This window comes from Protomyctophum bolini (assembly GCF_963924005.1).
Source record: "Protomyctophum bolini genome assembly, chromosome: 15".
NCBI classification, from domain to species: Eukaryota; Metazoa; Chordata; class Actinopteri; order Myctophiformes; family Myctophidae; genus Protomyctophum; species Protomyctophum bolini.
In genome coordinates, this window is record NC_137876.1 from 32,039,870 (window position 1) to 32,067,125 (window position 27,256).

The following is a 27,256-nucleotide window of genomic DNA, read 5'->3' on the forward strand; positions in this document are numbered from 1 at the left end:
GGAGGACAAGAATGGAGGTATCTGTAACATTGATGTGTCACTGTCCAATAAGTCACATGGAGTTACGAAGTTGTTGTTTGATAGTCTCATGCTGGGTTAGATATTGGTCAGGGTTTCTTATATTAATGTCACTTATTTGAGATCCAACCAACCATCTGATTATACATTTAACTCCACTAGAACATAACGCATGAATACTCACCCTAGTAACCCTACTCATGGATGACTTTGGTTCCTGGTTTTGAGGATGGACTTTATCCTGTATATTTTGGTTATTTAAATTTTTAGATTTGTTAAATAGTGTTCACTCTAGTTTTTACAGACATTAAACAAATTGACCCCCACAAAAGGACAAACAAAACATATCTTTCACAGTGAGCGAAAGATTCTATTCAATAAGTCTTGCCTTGAAACAGTGCAGCAGGTCTTCAACAGGGGGCGCCATACTGCAATTATGCAGTATTCATGGGACCCCATGACACTTTGGTAGCATCACACAACACAATGCACCAAGCACAGCCTGGCAAGTTTTTACCTGTCAGCAAACTCGATAAATGTAAACAATTCCATTGTTTTACCATTTCTATATGATAAAGCTATTACATAAACAAAAGAGGTTGTTCCTACAGTAAGTATGTTTTTCCTGTGATCTCCAGATGAGGCAGCAATTCTGGAGACCGAAGACCTGGAACAGGGCATGTTCATGGGAGGAGGCCCCGACCCTGACACCATCTCACTGGCATCGGTCACGGCTGTCTGCACCAATGTGTCCAATAAGAGGCATGCATCATTCTTTCTCTTATTGGAACTTAGAGTGTGCTTACTAATTAATTGTGAAACATGGCTATGTGATACCTGGCACGGTAACACAAATGAAGGCAATGCATCAACAATATGACACTAATCACAAACATTTTCACTGAAAATGACATTCTATAGATCCAAACCAGACATAAGGATGGAACCCAGTTCTGGGAGACTGGGAGATTACCAAGTAAGAACAACACAGTGTTGTGTCTTTGGCCAAGTTCTAGAACATCAGTCATACAGTACACCGACTTAACACTCAATATATACATGCATCACTTCCAGGTCAGTGTGACAGTAATAGAGGCCAGGCAGCTTGTCGGATTGAACATGGATCCAGTCGTCTGTGTGGAGATTGGAGAAGATAAAAAGTACACATCAATGAAGGAATCAACCAACTGCCCGTACTACAATGAGGTGACATAAATAGTACCTTACACCTTTGTGCAAATCTACATACATACTATCGTTGCCAACAACAAATCCCACAAGGCTAACCCAATGCTCTTTTATTGTTACAGTATTTTGTGTTTGACTTCCATGTTCCTCCGGACGTCATGTTTGACAAAATCCTGAAGTTGTCTGTAAGTTTTTTCCTCTGCCTCATCTAAGTGGTTTGTTAAGAGATATTATAACTTGTGAAGAAACTGCGTCATAAAATACCAGTCCGAGGGAGAAGACATTAACATGTAAGAGTTAATTATCTAAAATGCTATTCTTTACTCCTATGACCAACCCATAGGTGATCCACTCCAAAAATCTTCTACGTAGCGGAACACTGGTTGGGTCTTTTAAACTAGACGTGGGCACAATCTACACGCAGCCAGGTAGGGGAAATCTGATTATTTTTTATGTACTGTACAGTATAATAATTATAGATTTTATATTCTCTATAAATAATAATACTGTATGTATTTTGTTACTATATGAAGTCCTTTCTCTGACATTTTACAGAGCATCAGTTCTACCACAAATGGGCCCTTTTGTCCGATCCTGAAGACATCACCGCTGGGTGTAAGGGCTACATTAAATGTGACGTTGCAGTCGTCGCTAAAGGAGACAGCGTAAAGACTCCACACAAGTCTAACGAGTCTGATGAAGATGACATAGAAGGGTAATTTTGCTGCAGAATAAAGTTGTTTGTGCAAAGATTTAATTAATTAATGAAAGTAATTAAAATAAATAATTAAAGATAATGCATTAAGCTGTAGTAATAATAATAGATACAATATATAGACTGTACATGGAGCCTCTGTATATTCATACATTTTCATAGAAACGTTTTTATCTTTGTCATTCACTGTGCTTTGCCCAGCATCGCCAAACACATAACCTTGTTAATTAACGCTTCACTTGATTTAACTGTTTAAACTAGCATTTTTTCGAAAACTGTTCCTGGTTCAGGAATCTTCTGTTACCAGAGGGGGTACCAGCAGAGCGGCAATGGGCTCGGTACTACGTGAAGATCTACAAAGCAGAGGGACTTCCCAGAATGAACGCCAGTGTCCTGACAAATATGAAGAAGGCCTTCATAGGAGAGAACAAGGACCTGGTTGATCCGTATGTCCTTGTACAGTTTGCTGGGCAGAAGGTAAATTATTTAAATGTTGACTGATGGGCAGTAAAATGTGATTGCCTCCCCTTTTGTGACACCATTATAATTAAACAATCAGGTCATCATGAAACTTTAGTATTAAGTAATTGTAGAATACAAGATGGTATGAGAATATCTTTATTGCCAAAAATGTATGCTGTTTATTTTTTATACTGTAGGAAATGGTGCCTTGGTAGCATAATTGCATGTGTCTTTACAGGGGAAAACCTCGATTCAAAAGAGCAACTATGAGCCCGTCTGGAATGAGCAAATCGCTTTCACTGAGATGTTTCCACCACTGTGCAAACGAATGAAGCTACAGCTCAGAGATTCAGACAAAGTGAACGATGTGGCTATAGGAACACACTACATTGACCTGCGGATGATCTCAAATGACGCAGACGAAGGTGATTGCGGTTTGGTCTGCTTATATTTACTATATGCTTTAGCCAATGATTTGAACCTATATGAGAAAGAGAGGGGGGAGAGAGAGAGAGAGAGGGACTCAGAATGCTGTTTGTGTGTGGGTCTCTACTCAGTTATTGTAAGCTGTTTGACACTGTTGACACATTCTCCATTAATGTTTATCTTTGTGAATTACACTTTTCTCTGGTCATGCCTCATTTTCTTCTTCTACTTTTTAGGCTTTCTTCCCACACTGGGCCCTGCCTGGGTGAACATGTACGGCTCCACCCGGAACTTCTCCCTGATGGATGAGTACCAGGAGCTGAACGACGGGCTGGGCGAGGGGGCGTCCTTCAGGGCCCGCCTGCTCATCAGTCTGGGCATGGAGATCCTGGACACCGCCTCCCCTGAGGTGACCTCCTCCACTGAAGTGCAGGTGGAACAAGTGCCCAACATCTCAGAGGTACAGTACCGTACTGTAGGTCCACCTCTGGAAGGGCAGACAGGCAGTGGAGGCCCATTGTGGCATTGCATTGTGCATGCATGGTGGTGACAGGTCATTGAGGTGCAATTGTGGGTGAATTATTGATTAGGCCTATCTTTATTTAGCCCACCTGGTGCATTATTAACTTGCTATTTGCACAGATGTGGCTTCCTTTTCTGTTGATGGACAGAACACAACAGATTGAAGTGAGAACAGAGGGGTAGACAGTGTGCTCTGTGGGAGTCGTCCATTTCATATAGTTCTGACCAATCCAACAGTGTGGGGACAGATGACAGATCATTTTACCAGATTTACCAGAGCACTATTTTATTACATAGCATAGGATAGCATCCAATCATAGCTCAGAGTCATTACACACAAGGAGGCAGGATCCTGTTATTCACATCACATGCACAATACCGGTACTAATGTTTATCCTTCTTCACAGAGTTCCACTGGAAAAGTAGAGGAGTTTTTCCTTTTTGGGACATTCCTTGAGGCCACTATGATTGATAGGAACAATGGTGATAAGCCCATCAACTTCGAGGTCACCATAGGTAATGACCAGGTCTATTCTTTATGGTACTGCTCCATATAATGCATCCTAACTATACTAACCAAAATCTAAATATTAATTTGTTACATTTTCTATTTATATGTTTAATTTGGATGAAAAAGTGAATAAAAGTGAATAAATAGTTAAATTCATAACTATATTCATAATAATTGTAATGCTTATAGACTTTGACTTGAACTTGTCCGTCGTTAATAAAACCTGTCTGTCAATGCTAATAGAAGTATTCAATAAGTAATTCAATGCAGCACATTCAGCGGTCTGTGTAGCAATAACATCATTATTGGTTTTCATGTAGGTTACTATGGAAACGAGGCTGATACGGTCATCCAACCTAAACCAAAGGGTAGCAGGAGAAGTGATGGGGAGGATTCTGAGCTCATCCAGCACTCTGACGATGACGAAGAGATGGAATATGATGGAGACATGACCTCGGTGTCCTGCACTCCGCCCATGAAACCTGTCATTACTGACCGGTCAGAATCATAACATGCCAGTACAAAGGAGAAACAAATTATTATATATATGGAGAGTTGTTTAAAATATAGTTCATACTGTTTAAAGTACCACCACATGTTTTAGTTTTGTGATGTTGCATAAGAATAGCAAATAAAAAATTGCATATATTGTTTAGGAATGACCCTTTGTATTTAATTGCATTCTGTATTCATTGGAGCAGACATACACTAAGTTATTTTAATCTCTTCTGATTGTTGAGCTGTTTCCATTCATGTGCTGTATCTACAGGAATTACTTCCACCTGCCGTATTTTGAGAGGAAGCCATGCATCTATATCAAGAGCTATTGGCAGGATCAGAGGAGGAGACTGTACAATGCAAACATCATTGACAACCTTGCAGATAAACTGGCAAGTCATGAACTTTATCAAAGCAGGAGATACTGTATGTATGTAGAGTACAAAATACGTTAGATGTTTTAGTTTTACATCAACATCCTTTACTGCTCTAACAGGAAGATGGGCTCAATGATGTGCAGGAGATCATTAAAACTGAGAAGGCCTTCCCTGAGCGCAGGCTGAGGGGCGTCCTGGAGGAACTCAGCCAAGGATGCAGGTCCCTAATGGCGCTCTTTTACATTGCATTATAAAAAGAGCAACACTTGTTTCATAATCCATTAGATGTCATTGTAGACTTTCAGATTGACTGAGTTGTATTTCTTTCAGTCAGTTCCTATCACTGGCAAACAAGGACTCGAATCAGAGTGGGAGAACCAGACTTGACCGGGAGAGATTGAAGCTGTTGATGGCAGAAATGGTATGGCAAACATAAAATATTCTTGACTTTGTCTTTATTCATTCTGGTAATATCATGCTAAGTGTCCGGATGTTACTGCTTGTAGGAGAGCATTGGCCAGCAAGCTAAAGTCATGAGAACACAGGTGAAGAAAAGTACTGTGAGAGACAAAATTAAGTTGGCTCAGAACTTCCTTCAAAAGCTACGCTTCATGGCAGATGAGGTAAGATACATTTCTCATGCATTGTACATCATATCATATGCTGAATATGTTTATAATATAATACAGTATGTGTGTGTGTGTGTGTGTGTGTGTGTGTGTGTGTGTGTGTGTGTGTGTGTGTGTGTAATATGTTAGTTGTATCAGGGATATTTTTTTTTATGATAGGGTAAGTGAAATAGCACACCTTATTTGTACATATTACATATATGAACATTCTGTGTTTGTTTCATCAGCCACAACACAGCGTCCCTGATGTCTTCATTTGGATGATAAGCAACGGCAAGCGCATTGCTTACGCCCGGGTCCCCGCCAAAGACATACTCCATTCTGGTGTGGAGGAAGAGATGGGAAAGGACTGTGGAAAAGTCAAAACACTTTTTCTGAGGGTGTGTTTGCACCTTTGCACCAGAACAGAATACTCACTATGAATGAACTCCTATAGTGATAAATGCTCTAAAAAGTGTATTGATGTTCCACCAGTTATTTATGGGCCTTCCGCTTAAAATGGCAATAAACTAATGTTGTGTTCCACTTATTTCGTCATTTACTGAAGATCCCTGGTAAGAAAGGTTTTGGACCTGCTGGGTGGACGGTGCAGGCGAAGGTTGAGTTGTACCTGTGGCTGGGTCTGAACAGGCAGCGCAAGGACTACCTAATTGGCCTGCCTAATGGTTTTGAGGAGAACAAGTTGTCAAAAGGACCTGGCATGCCAGTCTCTCCTCCCATTAGCCTCACATACACGAGTAAGTTTGCACAGTAATTCACAACACCGTTGATCACCTCCTTATATTCATCACCATTAATTAATCACGGCCATTCCCCAAATGTACTGAATAGAATAGTTACCATAAAATTACCATTCGGTCTTTAAAACAATCTTTTTTCAAAATCTAGGATTAACTGTGCCCAGTATACCCTTTTTGTGCTGTCATTTTGTAAGAGTACATAGATACAGTATGATATGGAATGCAGTTCTTCAAAAGTAAATCACATAACGGGACTCTATATGAATAACTAATTTGATATTTGCTTCTTTGAACTCCACAGTGAAACAGATATTTCAGCTGAGGGTCCATATGTACCAGGCTCGTAGCTTGTATGCAGCAGACAGCACAGGCTTGTCCGACCCCTTTACCAGGGTCTTCTTCTCCACACAAAGTCAGGTCACTGAGGTGAGGATGCTACAGTATATGGAGATTCAGTGATTGCCAGAAAATGTTCAAGGTTTCATGACCCATTGAATGGTATTGCTTGTGAATTGTGATCTTATATGTTTAGGTGCTCCTCCTTTACAATACCATTTACTATTGACCTACGTACCGGTAGTTAACTATTCAGGACAAATATGGTCAGAAGGTTTGACCATGAGGATCAAGGGCCAATTTGTGGGAGGTGGGCAACCAGCCAACCAAAATTGCAGCTCTTAGGGATGTACCGATGAGACATTTTGGCCGATATCGATATCCGATATAATTAATTGCTGTTATGGCTGATAACCGATATAACCGATGATCTCATCTCATTCTTTATTAAGAAAATATAATTATTTTGGCCATTCTGAAAAAATGCCTCTTTATTCCAAAACTAGGGATGCACCGTTATTGAAATGTCGGCCCATATCCCAACATAAACAGCTTGAATGTAGTATTTTTATTTAAAAATGTTCCAACTTGTTGATTCTTTTGAAAGCTTCCCCAGAAAACAATGATATAATTTGCAGCCTTCATCATAATAAAATGCTTTTTCAGGCTTTTTTAAATGTATTTTTCGATTTACCGATATATGGTAAATCGATGTCCTCCAGTCATGGTACGCCATGACTGGAGGACATTCTCCGCAAACCCTGAACTACAAGCCAGATACACAGAAGAGTTCAAGGACCTCGTTCACATACAGGATGTGAAGGAGGAACCAGGCGCAGGGTACATGAAGTTCATGGAAGCACACAAGGCTGCAACAGCGAGGTATGTGCTGGTGATGCAGAAGACCAGAGGCCCCACAAGATCGAAACACCCGGATGTCATGGCAGCACGTCAAAGAGTAGAGGAAGCACACCACGCATTCGATCAAGAACCGTCTGCAGAATAACGCGAGACACTGAAGGCGGCCAAGTGACTTCTCTTTGCCGTATGATAAAATGCAGCTGATGCAAAAAGTCTGCAGAGTGGAAGCTGCTCATGGAGAATTCCAGTACAGCGACATCTCAACATTGATGACGGCCCTTTCACAGCAGGAGAGTTTGCCTGTTTGCCAAGGTCAAAGCCTCCCTAAGGCAAGGGAAAAGTGCTAGAACTGCAAGCTTGGAGATCTGCAACCAGGCTCTAATGAAAAACATAATTCCAGAAATATGGTCTCTCTCTCACATCATCCCAGTACCACAATATGGAGATCTCTCAAACCCTGACAATTACCGTGATATCAACCTGACCTGTATCAATGCAAAAATGTTTAACCGCATGATACTGAACAGGATAAGGAGCGCAATCGACCCCCACCTCAGGGGAAACCAAAATGAATTCCGAGAGGGGAGAACCACCTTAGCACAGACCCTTGCGTTAAGAAGGATCATTGAAGAGGTAAAGAGCAACCTAGCAGCAGTGCTATGCTTCATAGACATCATGATGGCCTTGGACTCAATCCATAAAGGAATGATGATGAGAATACTCAAGGCCTACGATGTCCCTCTGAACCTGCTCCGAGCCATTGAGACCATGTACACGGGAACGAGAGCCAGAGTGACAACGCCGGACGGTAACAGCGAGGAATTCAACATCCAAACCGGAGTGCTGCATGGAAACACCCTAGCCCCCTTCCTTTTTATAATAGTATTGGACTATGCTCTGAGACTAGCTATTAAAGGAAGGGAGCCGGAGCTCGGCTTCACTATCTAAGACACCCTGCGGAAACCCTCACAGACCTGGACTACGCTGATGACATCTGCCTGCTATCTGACCACGTAAGGCAGGCACAGGCTCTCCTGACCAAAGTGGAATTGGAGTGCGCTAAATGCAAAGAAGACCGAGGTCATAACCTATAACATCCCCCAAGAACATCTGCCCCTAATAACAATAGAGGGTACTGCGCTAAAGGAAGTCAGTGACTTTAAATACCTGGCCGCATGGGTCGGCTCCACAGAGAAGGACCTTAAAGTGAGGAAAGCACTTGCCTCGAGAGCTCTTAATGGTATGACCAGTGTGTGGAAATCCAACCTCTCCCGTCATTTCAAGATCAGTTTCTTCTCTGCGACTGTGGAGTCTGTTATCCTCTATGGCTGTGAATGCTGGACACTAACACAAGCCCTACAGAAATCCCTGGATGGGTGCTACACCAGAATGTTACGTGTGGTACTGAACTTCAACCAGGATGAGTACATCACCAACAAGCGTCTGTATGGAGCATTACCAAGTGTATCAGAGAAGATAGCAGTAAGGAGGATGAGACTAACTGGCCACTGCCACCGATACCAAGAACTCCCGGCCAAAAAGCTTGTACTGTGGGAACCAACACACGGGCATCGATAGAGAGGTCGTCCCACGCCTAACTATGTGGACGTACTAAAGAAAGATGCTGGTGCAGAAAGCACAAATGAGCTGGCGAGATGTATGGAGAACCGAGATGACTGGAGACGCCGATGGAGGGCTCGTCTGAGGTCGACGTAGAGAGAGATATATTGGTTTAAGGCCAATATCGTCCGATACCGATGTGTTTGTCGATTAATCTCCCGTCACTACTCGTCACCTATCTTGACCTTTGACCACCGAAAGTCAGTCGAGAGGGTGTTTTTAGGTATATTGGTAGACAATCAAGTGAGAGTTTTGGTCACAGTGAGACCACATTGACAAACTGGCTGCTTTTGTGTAAGATTCACTCTATTCACAAATTTCACTTTCAGATCGCCAGGCATTTTCTGGTTGTGCAGACTGTTGATACACTTATTTATCATGGCCTGAGGTCACAGCGCAGTGAGCTGTGGTTGGTCTACTTTTGAGGGGACAGACATAGAGTCACACCCAGTCAAAATAAACAAACTAGAGTCTATTATATTTGATTATTTTTGGAGGATCAAAAAACATTTGAGGTCAAGTTTAGCCTGTGCGTCCGATACACTATTAGGCAATTCAAGTTCCAGTTATAAAGCCGTAAAACTTAACAGTAATACTAATAAAAATCACACCCGTGTGAAGTGAGGGGCGCTAATATATTAAAGTCTAACTCATGTTGATTAGGTGATGTAATGGTGATGTAAAACAAACGGTGCAAACACAAACATTAAACGCCATTAACAATGAAGAGACAATATGACGTAATGAGTCACATTATGATGTAAATTGGCGTCAATGGCGTTTACAAAACAAACATTGAACTAAAGACAAACATTAAACCTGTGTATAGGAGGGGCTAGCGCCCCTCAAAAATATATATGCCTAATATATAAACATTGTCTAAATAGAATTCCACATGTCATATACTTTATCTCTTTCCAGATCCTGCCTGAGACTCTCTGCCCTACCTGGGATCAGTTGCTGGTTTTTGAGAACGTTGAGCTGTTTGGAGAGGCCACTGAACTGCGAGATGATCCTCCAATTATTGTCCTTGAAATCTATGATCAGGACACAGTGGTAAGCCTGGATTTGGTTGTAAAAGGTTCCCTGTTTTACAGTAATCTTAAATGTGTTCAGAAAGGGATCTATGATATCAAAGAACTTCCTGCACAGTGCACACTGTCTGGAACTTGCAAAAAGGAGGCTCTTTATTAAATCATTTTGTAAGTTCCAAACAGTGTTCGGGACATAGAACCATTTCTGAACATTTGGACCTTCCTGGTTGTCCTATACGCACCTAAAAACAAAATAACCTAAGAATCTTAAATGTGTTAAGATCATGTAACCTAACAGCTTGAATTTACAGATAGGAACAGTCTAATCATCCATTTCATGTCCTCGTAATAATGTAAACGAGTATCTCTACCCCATGAAATGTAAGGCTGAAAATGTCATTGCTACAGTATACTGTACAAATGTGATTTTGCATTTGAATGGCATTTAAATTTAGTAGTGTGAACACGTAACCTGTAGTATGGACAGTATCTGAAACTACTGATAATATTTCAATATTGTGACATACAGTATAGTATATCATCCTATATTGCTGGTAGTATATCATATTATCGTATTTGTTAGAGCATAGCAACAGGCCTAGTGTTATTACTTTTGCATTGAATTTGTTTAGAATTTATAATGTCAATATCATTTATGATTCATCAGTTTTTATTCATGAACTAGTTGATATAAATTATATTTGAAGAATGCTTTTGCTGACTGAGAATTCTATTTACTGCTCCTATCATAAACACCATTGTATTGGATGACGCCTTGGATAAGTAGAGTGTGGATTCTGGTGGTTTGATGTACCGTAGAAGCACTGTATTGTGTGCAGACTAGAACATATTTGATGCCCAAAAGGCATGCAAGTGGAATAAGACATTCACTGGACTTTGTATTAATTGCAGGGGTCCAAATGGGGACAAATAATGTCCTCTCCATTTAACTTATACCTCTTGCATTCCTTAAGCGGAATCTGTGTTTACTGAATGTTGTCGACAGAGGACTTTGGCTTAATCACTTGACTTAACCACTAACTGCAAGACAGACATTGCTATTACTTTCAGAAGAATAGCCCTTTTTTGCAGTTTACTGGTCATGTTGGGTTTCTTGCTTTATTTATTTTGCTCTTTGTCTTCATTGCTCTTTTGACTATATACTGCCTAAAAACATGGGCATTGCAAGCCATGTTTTCATCAATGGGTACAGTATGTCAACTGAACAGTGTTGTAACAATATGAGTAATTTATTGATTTCTTTAAAAACAAAACATTGTAACTGTAACAAGGAACATGGATGACTCTTCCTGGATTGGAGATGGTAGGCGGACCACCCCCCCCCCAGAAATTGTGTTTGTGTTAGCCCAATATTTATTCATTTTGTAGATCTCATGCTGACTTCCGCTCCTCTGCAATTCCAGGGAAAAGCAGAGTTCATGGGCAGAAGCTTTGCCAAGCCTATTGTTAAGATGGCTGATGAGCACTATGGGCCACCACGCTTCCCTCCTCAACTGGAGTATTACCAGATCTACCGCGGGAACTGCACGGCTGGAGAAATGCTGGCTGCCTTTGAGCTGCTTCAGGTTGGCCTCCCACATACAGTACATACAATGCAGTGCAAGTCAGTCAATGTTTATCCTGCGCCATGACAACTATTCTTATTATTGGATGATTTCGGAAACGAGTGAATTAATGATCCTTTCGTAAATCATGAAACACACTTCAGTCAACATGTTCCGGTTGACATTGTGTCAACTTTATTAATATGTGTCGATGTTCCAAGAATTATCAAGACACATATTCCATTGTGATGCAAATGTAACTTTTCCTTCAGATTGGTCCTAATGGGAAAGCTGACCTGCCGCCCATAGACGGTCCTACAGACATGGACCGTGGCCCAATCCTCCCGGTACCAATGGGCATTAGGCCAGTGCTTAGCAAGTACAGAATTGAGGTAAAGACTTACACTATTCTCTCACGTGAATGCAGATTGATAGACAGAAGTTACCGAAATACAATGTATATTTATATGTTGTAGCTTATATTGTTATATATAGGCTACAATAGTTAGATGATTGGTAGCCCTGAAACATGACTGTCATAACGAGCGTCATGTGAACCATGGCTAGATGATTGGTAAATGATTAACCATGACAATATTGACAACGACATACACTTTTATTTTGTACTTTCTTGAACCACAAGTAAACCGGTTCTGTGAATGGGGGGATGCAGGCACCTGACACCTGACACATTTCATACTAGTATAAAGTGTGTGAAGAATCCTGAGAGATTGGCATGCAGGACATAGCGAGAGTATAGATGTCAGCCTTGAATAGGCGGTGATATACAATACATAGCAAATATACACAAAAAGCCTCTCGGCTGAGGGGAGCCACAAACCTAGCCGAAGCAGGCCGGTGCCTTACCTGGCCCTATGTAAATCCGCGCCTGGCCCAGGAGTGGCCCAATGGACGCTACGCTTCTGGGTTTAAGTCACACTGAATATCCCCCTTCTGCAGGTGTTGTTCTGGGGCCTGAGGGATCTTAAGAGAGTCAACTTGGCTGCGGTCGACCGGCCTCGTGTGGACATTGAATGTGCTGGGAAGGGCATCCAGTCTGCACTAATCAACGACTACAAGAAAAATCCCAACTTCACCACACTTGTCAAGTCGTTTGAAGTGGTAATGTGAATGTATTAATGAAATATTAAGAAAAAGACATTCATCACTATTTTACAAGGTATTTTTAAAGAAGGATAGATAATAAACATAATGCTAAACAAATCAGTTATATTGTTATTCATGCTGGTACTTTTGTTAAACAAAAAACAATGCAGTTCAAATCAAATTCAAAATGCTGTTCTTGCCTCTGGTTAATTTTCCTTGTCAGGACTTGCCTGAGAACGAGTTGCTTCATCCACCACTGAACATCCGAGTGGTGGACTGCAGGGCCTTTGGGCGCTTCACGATGGTTGGCTCCACTGCTGTCACCAACCTGCGCAAGTTCATCTACAAATCCTCAGACAAGCAGACCAACAACTGGAACACGACAGGTAACTAAACCTCCAGTCATGCTATACTAGTATTAGTAGCACAGCCGTCAGTCTCGAGAGACCATGGCAGAAGCACACTTGGTGGTGCTGAGGGAGCAGTGTTTTGTGTGGCTGTGCAGTCCAATTCACGAAAGACAGTCTTTCTGGAAGTGATTGCACTTGAATGTTCTGCCGTCGCCTCTTGACGCTGATTGAGGTGCTTTTCACCTAGCTCTCCTTTCTGCTGCTGCTGCTTGACTCAGCTCCGCAACGCTCTTCTGGATTCCTATCCAGACCTCCTGCCTCCAGCAGGCACAATCGTTTGCACTATCCTCCCATTAATCCACTCTTATGCCCATGGATTTCATGTCACACTTGCACATGCTGACCGTTACTTCCCTGTGATTCCATGGGAGTGGCGCTTGACGTGAAGATGGTGATAGTGGTTATAGTATAGTATAGTGTACTTACAACCTTTCTATTCTATTCTATCTACAATGATGTGCAAATTTAGTATTTACTATTTAGTCAACAACAGATATTAAGCCAATGATGAAGTGAAACCCAAACATGCTTATGGAAAGAAGGTTAAATGAGACGAGCGCAATCTACCCCATGAAGCCTTGTAAATGTACGATTTGTTGGAACAAGAGGGCCCTATTTTGCGTGTCTTAAGTACCAGGTCTTATGACTTAACTTAAAGGAGAATTCCACAGTAGCCGTTTTTTACTGAATTCTGTTGATAATGTGTATGTGAACCACTATATATATATATATATATATATATATATATATACTGTATATAGGGCGCTGGGGCTTTAAGAAGTTGGGCGGGCCAAACTGGATCTGGTCGAAGCAGAAACCACAGACCGACAACATTGTGTGGACTTATTTTCTCTCTTATCTACACCAGATGAAGAAGAGATTTACCGTCTGAACCGCACGGCGAGTAAATCCGCTAAATCGGCATGGAACGCTCGGCATGACGTTTTTTTGTTTTTTGTTAGGTGTGGCCAGTGTTGTTTGGCCACGCAAAACAGCATTGGCTACACCTCCAAGTCTTAAGTTTTAAGTCATAAGACCTGGTAAATGCTGCATTTAATAGAACATTTACATAGTTTGTGCATTACATTCACCCATTCACGCACTGATGACAGAGGAAACCATGCAAGGCACCAACCTGCACATAGAGAGCAAATAGGGGTTCAGTGTCTTGCTCAAGGACACTTCGACACTAACTCTGGGGGAGCCCGGGTTCGAACCATAGACTGTAAAAAATATGGACAAAGCGTTCCGCGGGTCTAACGTGAACGTAAAATGAATCCTGTCAGTCCTTGCAATGGAAGTCGCCATCTTTCTAGATCCGTTTTGGCCCAGCTCAGGCCAGCTGGCCCATTGGCTGGCCCAGACAAGAGGCGGGACTTCCCCCTTCTTCTTTGTTGGTTTTTATTTTGACTCGAGTGGGTGGGGGATCCCGTTCATAGACTGTAACGGTAGCCACGCCCCTCAGAACATGCGCGACTTTCTTTTATAAATGGGACCATAATTTTCCAAAAAGAATATTATGACATTAGAAATGAGACTTTAAACTAGTGACTGGAAGTAAAAAGTATTCATGACCATGTTTATTAAGGTAATACAGTCTAAGTGAAGTTGGGCCAAAATACATGGACTTCTATGGGGCTATGGGTTTTTCTGGGTCCAGTGACAGCGCCACAACAGGCCATTATATGAACTTTCATTTCCTTAGTGTCTTCACAAAATATCCGTCTGACTGCCCCCCTGGTTCGAACTGGCAATCTTGTGGTTCCCATCTGGCCACTCTTCCCCTGAGCCACCACCACCGACCTGGTACATAAGACGTGTAAATGCCGCAAAATATCGGTAGTAGTCTTATAATTCTGTTATGGTGGACCCTCTTGTAAACAAGTGTAATGCTTAATTGGGTCGTCCACTCACAGTTAACAGTCTTTGTATTGAGTTTGTGCTTGTACTGCAAACTGTTCATAAATATTTCAATCAATCAATCATTGCGATGGCACAGTTGGTATTGCTGTCGCCTCACAGCTAGAAGGCCCTGGGTTCTATTCCCGCTGGGGACGCTGTGGGCGCTGGGGGCGCGTTCCCTCCTCCACGTCATCAGTGCCCATACCCGAGGCGGGGTTGGCGAAAGGGCCTTTCTGTGTGGAGTTTGCATGTTCTCCCCATGACCCTAGGGTAGGTACCCTCACAAAAAACATGCAGTAATCCTGGTCTCTAAACTACCTCCCCCTGGTCAGCCGGGGCTAACCTAACTCCGCCAGATTACGGCAGTAAGTTCCCTCCTCCTACCTTGATCTGGTCTTTCTCAAGCAGAAACGATGAACCCGGGACAAAATCTCCATAATAATTTCGATTTGTAGTCCTGTTAGGTTGTGTTTACATTCGCGCTGTGGCACAGCTACAATACGTCACCACCAGTCTCGCGTTGATCCCGCCTCTAGCAGCCGCATACGGCCGCATATCACTCCGATCAGCATTTGTTCAGAGCGCATTGTCTCTGCCCGAGAGAGACCAGATGGGAGCAGGAGGAGGAACTCACTGCTGCCACCAGCTGGCGGAGTCGGGTTAAGCCAGGGCGCCTGATGGAGGGGAAAGGAACTGGTCGGAAAAACGTCTGGCCGGGGAAACTCTCCCCTGTCATGTATAGAAGGAAGCATGAGGTCAGTCTGCTGCCCCCCCCAGGTTGGCAGAGGAAGTGTAGCGCCCAGGATTACATTAGATAATTGACACTGGGTGAAAAAATGGGTTGCAAAATCTTGGGAGAAAGATTTTGGTTGTGTTCTTTTTTTAGTATCTGATGTTTCAACTGGGCACAAAATTGTGACCATGGGTATAGCTAGAGTTATAGTTACAGATGTGATTTAACTGAGCCATTATTCTCTTCCAACTTTTAGATGAAATTGTGGTTGTCAGCATGGAACCAGAGGACAAAGTTAAGAAGATGGAAACTGTGGTCAAGCTAGACGGTGTACGTTACAACCAAGTCAGCCAAGTTGATTGACTGACTGATAGACTGGACGAATGAACAACAACAAAAAAAGAAACATGCTGCTTTAGTAGCTAATACAGAAATGTTTTGACCCCAGTCTATTTTAATTATGTTACCTTTTTCAAGTATTTTATTTTTATGTACATATAATCTCTTCAGAATTGCAAAAATATCATCAAATAAATACATTTCATATTCATATATATGTTTTCTTTTCAGTCTTCTGATGCTGTGATCAAAGTGGAGGTAAGACTTAAAGTGCCTCTGATTATCATAATCATAAATGTCAAGAACATGAAGGCCTTGCAAGGGGAGTAATAAGAGTTTTCCTTGCTATGCTGCCAACATGAGAAGCCATAGCAATGAATAGTCATTACACTGTAACATTTTTTAAAGTGTTAATTTGATTAACACTTATTAGCCTTATTATTCGTTTTCAATTTCTTTCTTTACAATATCTTCACAAGCTCTTACACATTGTTTGTATAAAAGGATGATGAAAAGGGGGGGAAAAAGAAGAAGCGAAAGAAGGGTGGTGGTGAGGAGCCGGAGGAAGATGAACTTGATGAGAGCACATTGGACTGGTGGTCCAAATACTTTGCCTCCATTGAAACTCTAACAGAGGTGAGACATGGTTTGATGTAGTACCTTTTGTTACCATTGAATTGACTTTTTGTCACCATTGAATTTACACAACAGATGTATGAACCTGATGAACATAAACAAAACTTTAAAGGTCTTTAAATAATTACAATGTATGGATAAGCGTATTGTTTTTTACAATTCAGTTTTCATGTTTGTATTCCCTTATATCTTGACTTCAAACGGTAATCGGAACGCTCACCCCAAAACAGTCACCCCCCCCCCCCCCCCCCCCCCAACAGTTTTACTGAGGTTAATAACTTTAGGAATAATTTAGGATTAGGCATAGTTTTGCTGAGGTTAAGTAGGAATAAGGTTATGTTTAGGCATAGTTTTACTGAGGTTATGTTTAGTACCTGGTGTTGACCATTCCCCGGTCACCGGATTTGACACCGGGTTGAGCGTGTTTTGGGCCGAGCGTTCTTGTATTCAAACATCATGCCTGTTCCTAAACAGCTATAGAGTCCAAGAGTTCTCAATAATATAAGTACAGTAAAGACTTACTGTCTGGTTCTACAGGCGCTCAAAGCACAAGAGGCAACTATGTCGGACACAGAGGAGAAGGAGGACATGGACATCGGAGATGGAGGTAAAACCAGACGGCCAAGTATGTGCAGCTAATGTTTACTCCGATGTGCACTGTCCCAGCCACTTCAGTTCAAATCGTTGTATGTGTTAGCTTGCAATTCTTACAGTACAGTCCCCTGCAAGTCATAGTGCAAAGTGTTCATGTACAATGACATGAATCCTCATTGCCCCAATTCCCCCAAACAGATGCATATGAGCCACATGCCTGCCATGAAAGTTGTCATTAGGATTTTTTGGACTGTAGGTCGCAGATTACTATGAAAACCTGCAAAACCTGTCAGTGACTCCGTCAGTTGTTCTGTCAGTCGTTCGTTCTGTCAAATCACCATGTTTGTTCGTCAGACCGTCACGCCTCGTGACACGTTATGCCACCATATATGGCCATCTCCGTATATGAAGATCACAACACTGACCTCATCAACCCTGGATAGCCATACATGGAGAAGACTGGATCATCACCTAGATCTGCATATATGGAGCCGGCCAGTAACTGTTCTGACATTCCATATGTTGACCTTCCCCCACCCGTCCTTCCTCTTCGATGTCTCCCTTTTGACTGATACCTGTCCATTCAAACTCTAGACTGGCCCTCCAGTGCAGCCCGGCAGCCGACGAAAACTAGAGTTCTCAACGGGCCTGAAAATTAAGGTGAGGGCCCTACCTGGGCCCTCATCAAACCCTGTACACTAAAGACACTGCCCCCGCTGCCACCCTTAGATCTCCATATATGGAGCTGACCTGTTCTGACATTCCATATGTTGATCTGACCTCATCAAACCCTGTACACTCAAGACACGCTCCATATATGGCCAGACCTCATCAAACCCTGTACACTCAAGATACTGACCTGCTGCTACCCATAGATCTCCATATATGGAGCTGAGCTGTTCTGACATTCCATATGTTGATCTGACCCCATCAAACTCTGTACACTCTTCCTCCTCCTCCCCTCCTCCTACACCTCCTCGTCGTTGTCGTCGTCATCCTCCTCCCTTCACTCTGCCCCGATGCTAACCTGAACTCAGAGATCAATCCAGATGAACCTCGTGTAAAAGGCACCAAGAAAAGGGGGAAAAAGAAGAAGCAGGTGGACCTGTCCGAGAAGAAAAAGCCAAAGTTCGATGAGCTAAAGGTATGACACGGAATGTACTCAGCACATCTCTGAATTTGGGTTTACATGTTTTCCCTTCCTCCTGCATTGATTGCTGTCATTCCCTTTACATGGGAGTCATGTCGGTTGTCATGCAGTTATTCCAAAATGCAGCTGCTATAGGCTCCTGAGTGGCACTACAAAGAGGGACGGCATCTCCCCTATACTGGCCTCTATTCACTTGCTACCCATTATAGAAATGAGTTTAAAGTAAAATTATTTGCCTTAAAAACAATGCATTACATGGTTTGGCACCACATTATAATACCTCCTCACTGACAGGTCCTCTGAGGCTCTGACCAGTAGACCATATGCACATGGCGGCCATCTTGCCATTAGGTTAATGGCACAGTGGCAACTTGCCGCAATTTGCAGCCCATACATCCAAAGTCCTATCTGATTGTATTAAATCACACTCACCAACATTGCTGCAGCTGTACAAAAAGCTTGAATTATCCTCTTTCTATAAGTGTTTGTCACATAAATAATCCACCGTAAACATGTTATGAGCTACTTTCTGTCATGAAATTCCTTGCAGTTGATTATGTTTTAGTGTTGGAGTTTGGAACCGCTCTTTGGTAATCAACGGCCCTGCGTACCACCTGTTTTGAAATGGCACATAATGCAGGAGGCACCAGGATGTTGCTTTACTGAAAACGAGTGAAAACACTTTGCAGATAGAAAGAGGATAATTAAAGCTTTTCGTACAGCTGCAATGATTGTGAGTTTGATGTTTAATACAATCAGATAGAACTTTTCTGTTTGGAGGCTGTCAATTGCAAATTGTGGCTAGTTGCCACCCTAATGTAATGGCAAGATGGCCGCCATGTACATATGGTCTATTATATAGTCCAAGGGCCAGTGCTGGATTGACAGACAGACAGACAGACAGACAGAAGTTGCTGTCCATGGTGCTGAATGAATGCAACCACAAGGTGTTTTGCAGCAAAAGTTAATACCTTTTTTCACATTGTGCTCTGATAAAGTTTTACGCTTCTTTCAAAGGCAATACAAACAGTTTACTGTACATGAACATGACATCTAAATATGAACTGTCTATGATGCGTGTGTGTGTGTGTGTGTGTGTGTGTGTGTGTGTGTGTGTGTGTGTGTGTGTGTGTATAACCATAACACAACTAAATATACATGAACTAAACACAAATCTCACTTGAATTGGATTGCAATACTTTACAATTTCATCTGTCATCTGTTTTTTTTTTTTTTTTACACAATCGTGCTTTTCCACTTTGACTCTATTAGGTGACTGACTTGAAAGAAATTTGTAAAAGCCAGAAGGTGATAGACCTGATGAAACTGTCTTTTTTATTTTCTTTTTTGTGTGTGAAAGGTGTATGCTAAGGAACTGGAGAGTGAATATGATAACTTTGAGGACTGGCTCCACACTTTCCTCCTGTTCAGGGGAAAGGGAGGGGAGGATGAGGATCATAACATGACGGATGAGGACAGGATTATCGGAAAGTTTAAAGTAAGAATGGGCAGAGTGGGATGACTGCAGACTAAGTTGTTTGTACAGATAATTTGCAACAATATATTGCATCATATACAATACAGTAAGTCAGTTAGTATATGTTTACATTGAAGTTGCATTTGAGGAGCTTTTCCTAATAAGATATTTTAAAGATATGATAGCTGCACTTGATGGCACATGATAAACATGATGGCACTATTGATTGAAAACGTAGTTCATAAATACCCTGTAAAAATGACATATATATTTATATAAATGTTTTGAGATGAACTCTTCACCTATGACTTTGGTTCTATGTCTCAGGGCTCACTGTGCTTGTACAAAGTGGCAGATGATATGTCCAGAGAGATGGGATATGATAGCAACATGGGTACGTTCCAGAACATCCCTACCAATGAAGCAGTCAATGTCCTCGTCCGCGTCTATGTCATCAGGGTAGGTTTTATGCTCTAGTCTTCTACACTGAACCAACCTAATCTTTGCAAATGCAAGTATGATAGTTACTATACATTGTGAATGTCGGTTTCTCAGATTATAACACACTGAAGGACAAACAGATTTCAAATTCAAATGATTTCATTTCAAATGATCAGATTCATTGATCATTTCAAATGATCAATCTAGTGATACATACATACTTTAGTTATAGATACTTTATATATTTATGTTTATGTTTTGTATTTTTGAGAAATTAACTGTATAAATAGTTCTTAATGAAATGCGCCAACCTCACTAAGACAAATTCCTTGTATGTGCAAATATACGTAGCAATAGAAATCATTCAGATTTGTACACAGTGCTTAACAATAATCAACTTGTTCAACAAGCTCCACATGTGTCAATACACATTGTATTTCCTTTTGACAGGCCACTGATCTGCATCCAGCAGACATAAATGGGAAAGCTGACCCATACATTGCAATCAAACTGGGAAAGACAGAGATCAAAGACAAAGAGAACTACCTCTCGAAACAACTGAACCCATTGTTTGGCAAGTAAGTAGGAAAAATCAGCATTTCTGACAGTGCCTCATTTTGTGCAGGTCCATTTGGTTACACGTGCATTTGAAATGAACAGAATTTTACTGTGAAAGCGCAACATAAATTGACCCCTTTCCCCCCCTCCCATCAGATCATTTGACATTGAGGCCACATTCCCGATGGATTCCACACTAACAGTGTCAATTTATGACTGGGACCTGGTGGGGACAGACGATCTCATTGGAGAAACGAAACTTGACCTTGAGAACCGCTACTACAGCAAGCACAGGCCCATATGCGGTCTTTCACAGAACTACTCCATGTAAGAATCACATTGTTGATGTTACTGTGACAGGGTATGTGAGACAGGGATCTAATTGGTACTATATTTTCAAATCATTCCTGGACTTAGTTTGAATAATAAATGGGTGCTCTTTGCTGGGCCAGTACAATTGAGATTTGTCAGTCACTGAAGTCAGAAGTCAGTCATTTCTAATTCTCTTTACCTGACTATGATTAAACAAACCATAGAAACTTAGAAAGTATTTGCCAATACGATTTGGCCCATATATGTTATATACTTTTTCCATGAGATCCAGCCATACACTGTATAGGTATTGTCTGGATGAAGTAACCACTGTCAATTCAAGCTGATGTACAGGTTTTATGTATGTTTTGGGAATTTTCAAAAATATGGAAAAGAAAAATATATTTTAAAAGTTTTCACAATTAAATGTCACAATTGTTTTTGCGACACCGTCATACGACAGAGTGTAAACTAGGGCTTAACTGGTTGACTCTCACTGCTTTTGACTTTTATATCTACAGTCATGGTTACAATATTTGGCGAGACCCTCTGAAGCCCACACAGATCCTGGCTAAGCTATGTAAGGATGGCAAGGTGGACGGGCCTCACTACGGCCCGGGAGGAAGGGTGAAGGTGGCCAACCGGGTCTTCATGGCTCCCACTGAGATAGAGGATGAAAATGGTATGCATTGCATTCATTGGTACCAGTTTGTATCGTCCATCCAATGAAACAGAATACATGCAAAGTTAAAAGTTAAAGTTAAAAGTCAGTTTCTATGGTGTGGCTCATGTACTGTAGGTGGTGAGCTGTCTAGAATGGCACTCAGTGTATGTCCGGTTTTAATCTCACAAACCGATCAGCGCCTAATTTCTTGTGCACACTGCCAGTTTACCAATGAAGTTCACATATGCTTTATATTTTTGAAATATTTAACTTTAAAGTCCCATTGTGTATCATTTATTTTTGTAGCCTTTTTGGCTCCCTAGTTTTCTCTAGAATTCAGTTCCCCAGACGTACTGCTCCAAATTGAATGGTGCAGGGTCATAGTGCAGAGGTTAATTGTGAATGCAAAAACATTCTCAGAATCGCTAATTATTAACTTCAAACCTTTTACATAAATAAACACATGTGATACTTTTACGATGCCTACATCATTTTGGTGCAAGTGGGGGGCAGATATTAAAAACGTTTATTTGTGAGGTTATTAAACCCCATCTTGTTTACATTAAGTAGGTCTGGCTTTTGATGTAAGCAGTTCAAGCAAAGTCCTCCCCATAACATTGAAATGGGAGGTGACAACTTTAACTTATATTTAACAATATTTCTAAAATACTCCAATTTAAGTCTGAAGATGTTCCTCAGGTCTGAAGAAGCAGACAGACGAGCACCTGGCCCTGACTGCGTTGAAGCACTGGGAGCACATCCCACGGGTGGGATGCAAGCTGATCCAAGAACACGTGGAGACTAGACCACTCCTCCATCCAGATAAACCTGGACTTGAACAAGTATGTCATTCATGCTAACTACAACCCAATAATGTATTCATTTTTTACTAAATAAAATGTGCTGCATGCTTAATGTGTGTTTTTCTTGTTGTTTGTAGGGGAGAATTGAGATGTGGGTGGACATCTTCCCTAAAGATATCACTGCTGCTGGACCTGCACTTGATATTTCACCGAGGAAACCAAAGAAGTGCGTTCTCTATTCAGACTTTAGTGAAGCTATAGATTACCTTTGTTCTGCTTTGATGCTTGTTGAGTAGGGCGAGGTCATTTTAAGCAATGATAATAAATGAGTCCCACAAAGTTAAGACACAGTATTTGAATGATACCGTTCCATAGTACTATACTGGTATTCAAAACTTACCTGAAATGCGGTAAACCCTGGCATTTCAAGCAGGCTAATATCAAGGCTGAGAGTTGTACATATCATGCCAAAAATACTGTCATCTGTTTCATATAATTTACTCATAATCTGACTATTCCTATTTCCAGGTTTGAACTGAGAGTGATCATCTGGAACACAGATGAAGTTGTTCTTGAGGATGATGACATCTTCACAGGCGAGAAGTCAAGTGATATCTTTGTGCGAGGGTAAATAGTCTCTATTTAATGATCTGGAATACAGCATAATTGATGGGTTCACGAGTTTGACACACAGCAGTGGAATTATCTAACACTAGATGCCTATTCTGATAGAATAGAAAGCGACGACAACCTACAGTAGTAGCACAATATTATTTCACCAACTGCAGTGTTATGCTGTTCCACCAAACAAACATTTCTTCGCCAATTAGATATGACTGTCATGGACACTAATGCATTAGTCAAACTTGCACATTGTCAGCGGAATGTTGTGACATCAGAAATTCACATTACTGTGGAGTAATTTGTAATTTGTGCCTACATAGATGTACAGTATAAGAAATCACTGTGCTGGCTAGTTCTCGGCCCAGGGAGATACTGTATAAGGCAAATCATAACCATGACGATTTTTTTGTCTGATTGTGTAGCAATTTTGACGCAATCTTCTACACCTAAAACCTCTTTCTACCACCTCACAAACTTCAACAGTTGGTTGAAAGGACAGCAGGAGGACAAACAGGATACAGATGTCCACTACCACTCTATCACAGGAGAGGGTAACTTCAACTGGCGCATGCTCTACCCCTTCGACTACCTCATGGCTGAGGAGAAGATTGTCATCTCCAAAAAGGAGTCCATGTTTGCGTGGGATGAGACCGAGTACAAGATCCCAGCTCGTCTCAATCTACAAGTGTGGGACGCTGACCATTTCTCTGCTGATGACTTCTTAGGTGCTGTGGTCCATGTTGGTTACAGTAGTCGAAGCCATAATTATTCACTAACGGCACAAAATTAATGTATATTTTCTACAAGTTTAGGTATCTTGAAGCTGTGGTTTACTAAATTACCTTTTCTTGATGGAACATTTTATTGAATGATTAATTTGGGGGAAATTTCAGTTAATAATTCATATTTTTAATTGTGTTTAGGAAAAGAGCTTATTGTGTTGTTTTCTGTCAAAAAACAAGGAAACAAAGAGTTCATAGTTACTGTGCTATTCATGTTATATTTATCTCTATATCTCTATATTAAATTATTTTAGAATAATTAAATGAGTGTTTTGTTTTTTTGTAGGTGCGATTGAACTGGACCTGAACCGGTTCCCCCGTGGTGCTAAGACTCCGAAGCAGTGCACCCTGGAGATGGTGACCAATGAAGGAGAGATGCCCATGGTCTCCATCTTCAAACAGAAGAGGATCAAAGGCTGGTGGCCTTTTGTGGCCAGAGATGAAAATGATGAATTTGAACTCACGGTAAATTCTTTCCACCAAACTCCTGGTCATGGTTTTTTACCAAATTTAGTGATCCAGCTGTGAGAGTTGAACATATGAATGAGTTTGTAAAATGTTACAAATCCTAATAATAATAATAATAAATTGTATTTCAGTCAGATAACTAAGATTGAACCAATATTTATTATACGGCTCTCACAATTCAATTGTATTACGATTTACCAGGTAACGATTCGATTTGATTCTACGATGCATTGCAATGCATCACACTTTTGTATATTACTGCACAACATGGCACGTTTTTCACCAGTCAATTGAAGCAGTCAGTATACTGAACGGCATATTTTATTTAGAATTGTATATTATAATTATATATTATATATAATTATATTTAGGCTTCGATTATCTATTATTTCACATTGCATTGCTGCACGGCTGAATTGTGATGCATTGCTGAATAGATTATTTTTGACACCACTATTTACTATAGAATGAGAATACAAGTGTGGATATAATTTCATTTTGGCGTTCGGCTCAGCACAATTAGACAGACAGAGGATAATCGGAGATATATACAATAACAACACCCCATGGGGAACAGAACTTAGAGCCTACCAGTGGTGCTGGGGTACATGTCGGTGGGAACAAACAATGCATAACAACAACCAGGAACACAGGAAGAACGCAGACTTAGGTGCACTTAAATACCCCGCCCAATTGGTCAGCGGATTGCCACATCAGCGTATGACGTACGGGTCTCACATAACACTGTATTCACCCACATAGTAATGCAGCGTATTAATGGGAAGCCCACCGTCCAAGTGGAGAGGAACCTATACTCCCTGTTAGCAATTGTTGAGTGCTCTGTACTATAAATGCATTGAATTAAGCAATCTCTTTTACAGGGAAAGGTGGAAGCAGAGCTGCACCTGTTGACAGGGGAGGAAGCCGAGAAGAGTCCAGCCGGTGACGGACGCAACGAGCCAGACCAGCTAGAGAAACCGAAGTATGCAGGATGTTCTCCCATTACATTTTCCTCACCGTCTCCACCTTTTACAATATTCATTCTTTCCGACTATCAATTTTCAAAAGACATTGTTTGCAGTAATTAATTCTTTTTAAACTCTGGCCCCTTTTCCACCGGTTGGTTCCCAATGGGAACCGGTTGAGTTCTTTTTGGTTTTTAGTCCATGAGCCAGAGCTCCAAAATTGAACCGTTATGAATTGAGTATGCAAAACCATACCTATATTTGATTGTTATCACCATGAAACTTCCCCAATTGAGTACTTACACGAAGACAATGATTTATTGTATTACAAATTTTACATTTTTAAATATGCAAATGAGGCATTATGTAGCAAAATATGCAAAATAATCGAAAATATGAAAAAGCTACTACTGTGGAAGGGTTATCATGTATTAATTTACTTGTATTGATCCTATAAACAATTTTAATATAGGGTATAGTTTGCCCACCAATTTTGGAGCTCTGTCTCATGGACTAAAAACCAAAAAGAACTTAACCAGTTCCCATTGGGAACCAACCGGTGGAAAAGGGGTCTCTGTGTCAAAGTTATACATAGAAGCACTGAGAAAACTGTTGCACCTTTCTTCGTCCTTTTTTTCAAACTTGATTACAGGAGCGGTGGTCTCAAAAACATTGACCGAACACGACTCGCTCACTGTATAACAAAATGAAGTATAAAAACTTCTATAGACTGAGACTTATAGGGAAACATTATCATGTCATGTCAAACATATCATGCTCATAAAGTGCTCTGTGCTCAAAGTGCAATTAAAAAGCAAACTTTTCGGTCCTAATAAAAGGAAAAATGTCTCAGTCTATAGAAGTTTTTTCTTCATTTTGTTATACAGTGAGCGAGTCGAGTTCGGTCAAGTTTTCCTCAAAGTTATACATACGCATAGTTGCATACGCATACACAATACATGGACATCAAGGAATTCAACTTCAAATGCAATATACGTAATCCCCCTAAAATAACATAATTCATTCAATAAACTTAATTATAAACATAATAAATATCATAGTCTCTACCAAAGGTACATACACATACACATAAAAAATAAATAAACTGCTTTTTCTAAACGGCATTAAATATAACTAAATGAAATAAATCTGAAAGACTTCAATAAGAATTTCTTACAACCTACAACAACTTCTGGACTTTTACCTACGATCTAGTTACTTTACATGGTAAGTTGCTGTTTCTTCTGTCTTTTACATAGGCTACTAATGCAAAGTATCTGTTGAATTTTCCAGATTTTTTTTGTTTTTCTTTCTTGCTTTCTACTTAACAAGATTACATGTGCATAGCCAACAACTCCAATTTCTAAAGCAATATAGTTTACTTTATACTATATATAATCATAATCAAATGTTAGTATTGTATCATTCCAGTATTGTTAACCTCTGTGTTCCTGTTCCATCAGCCGCCCAGACACCAGTCTTCTGTGGTTCCTCACTCCATACAAGGCCATAAAAAATTTGATCTGCAATCAGTACAAATGGCTGACCATCAAGATAGTCACCGCACTCCTGTTTCTGGCCATTTTGGCTATTTTCCTCTACAGCATGCCTGGTTACATGGTCAAGAAAATGTTGGGAGCTTGAGGGGAACTGCCCATAATTCCAATCATTTGTCTAGCCTATGATGCTGGAGTAGAGTAAAGTTTCAGTTCATGTTTTATTTATGATTTAATTTTGTTTTTATAGTGTCACTAATTTCCATCGGATATTTTTAATGGTGCAGGTGATT

At 40.9% G+C, this 27,256-nt stretch overlaps 1 protein-coding gene across 1 annotated transcript; it reads left to right on the top strand.

Annotated features, from left to right (window-relative positions):
- Positions 1 to 661: 661 nt before the first annotated feature.
- On the top strand, positions 662 to 27,111 carry LOC308329830 (otoferlin; the record flags this gene model as incomplete). Its single annotated transcript, XM_080784332.1, has 40 exons — positions 662 to 780; positions 940 to 994; positions 1,093 to 1,224; positions 1,329 to 1,391; positions 1,550 to 1,634; positions 1,762 to 1,921; positions 2,212 to 2,398; positions 2,622 to 2,808; positions 3,046 to 3,269; positions 3,739 to 3,847; positions 4,163 to 4,340; positions 4,612 to 4,732; positions 4,837 to 4,937; positions 5,048 to 5,138; positions 5,224 to 5,340; positions 5,574 to 5,726; positions 5,894 to 6,083; positions 6,388 to 6,512; positions 9,825 to 9,959; positions 11,362 to 11,523; positions 11,775 to 11,894; positions 12,463 to 12,624; positions 12,833 to 12,995; positions 15,911 to 15,984; positions 16,225 to 16,251; positions 16,498 to 16,629; positions 17,167 to 17,254; positions 18,261 to 18,367; positions 19,734 to 19,871; positions 20,178 to 20,309; positions 20,742 to 20,869; positions 21,006 to 21,176; positions 21,683 to 21,843; positions 22,525 to 22,667; positions 22,766 to 22,854; positions 23,157 to 23,255; positions 23,736 to 23,977; positions 24,321 to 24,499; positions 25,384 to 25,484; positions 26,931 to 27,111. The coding sequence occupies exons 1-40, from the start codon at positions 698 to 700 to the stop codon at positions 27,109 to 27,111; spliced, it is 5,295 nt and encodes a 1,764-aa protein (XP_080640458.1). The 5' UTR covers positions 662 to 697.
- Between the last annotated feature and the right edge of the window lie 145 nt (positions 27,112 to 27,256).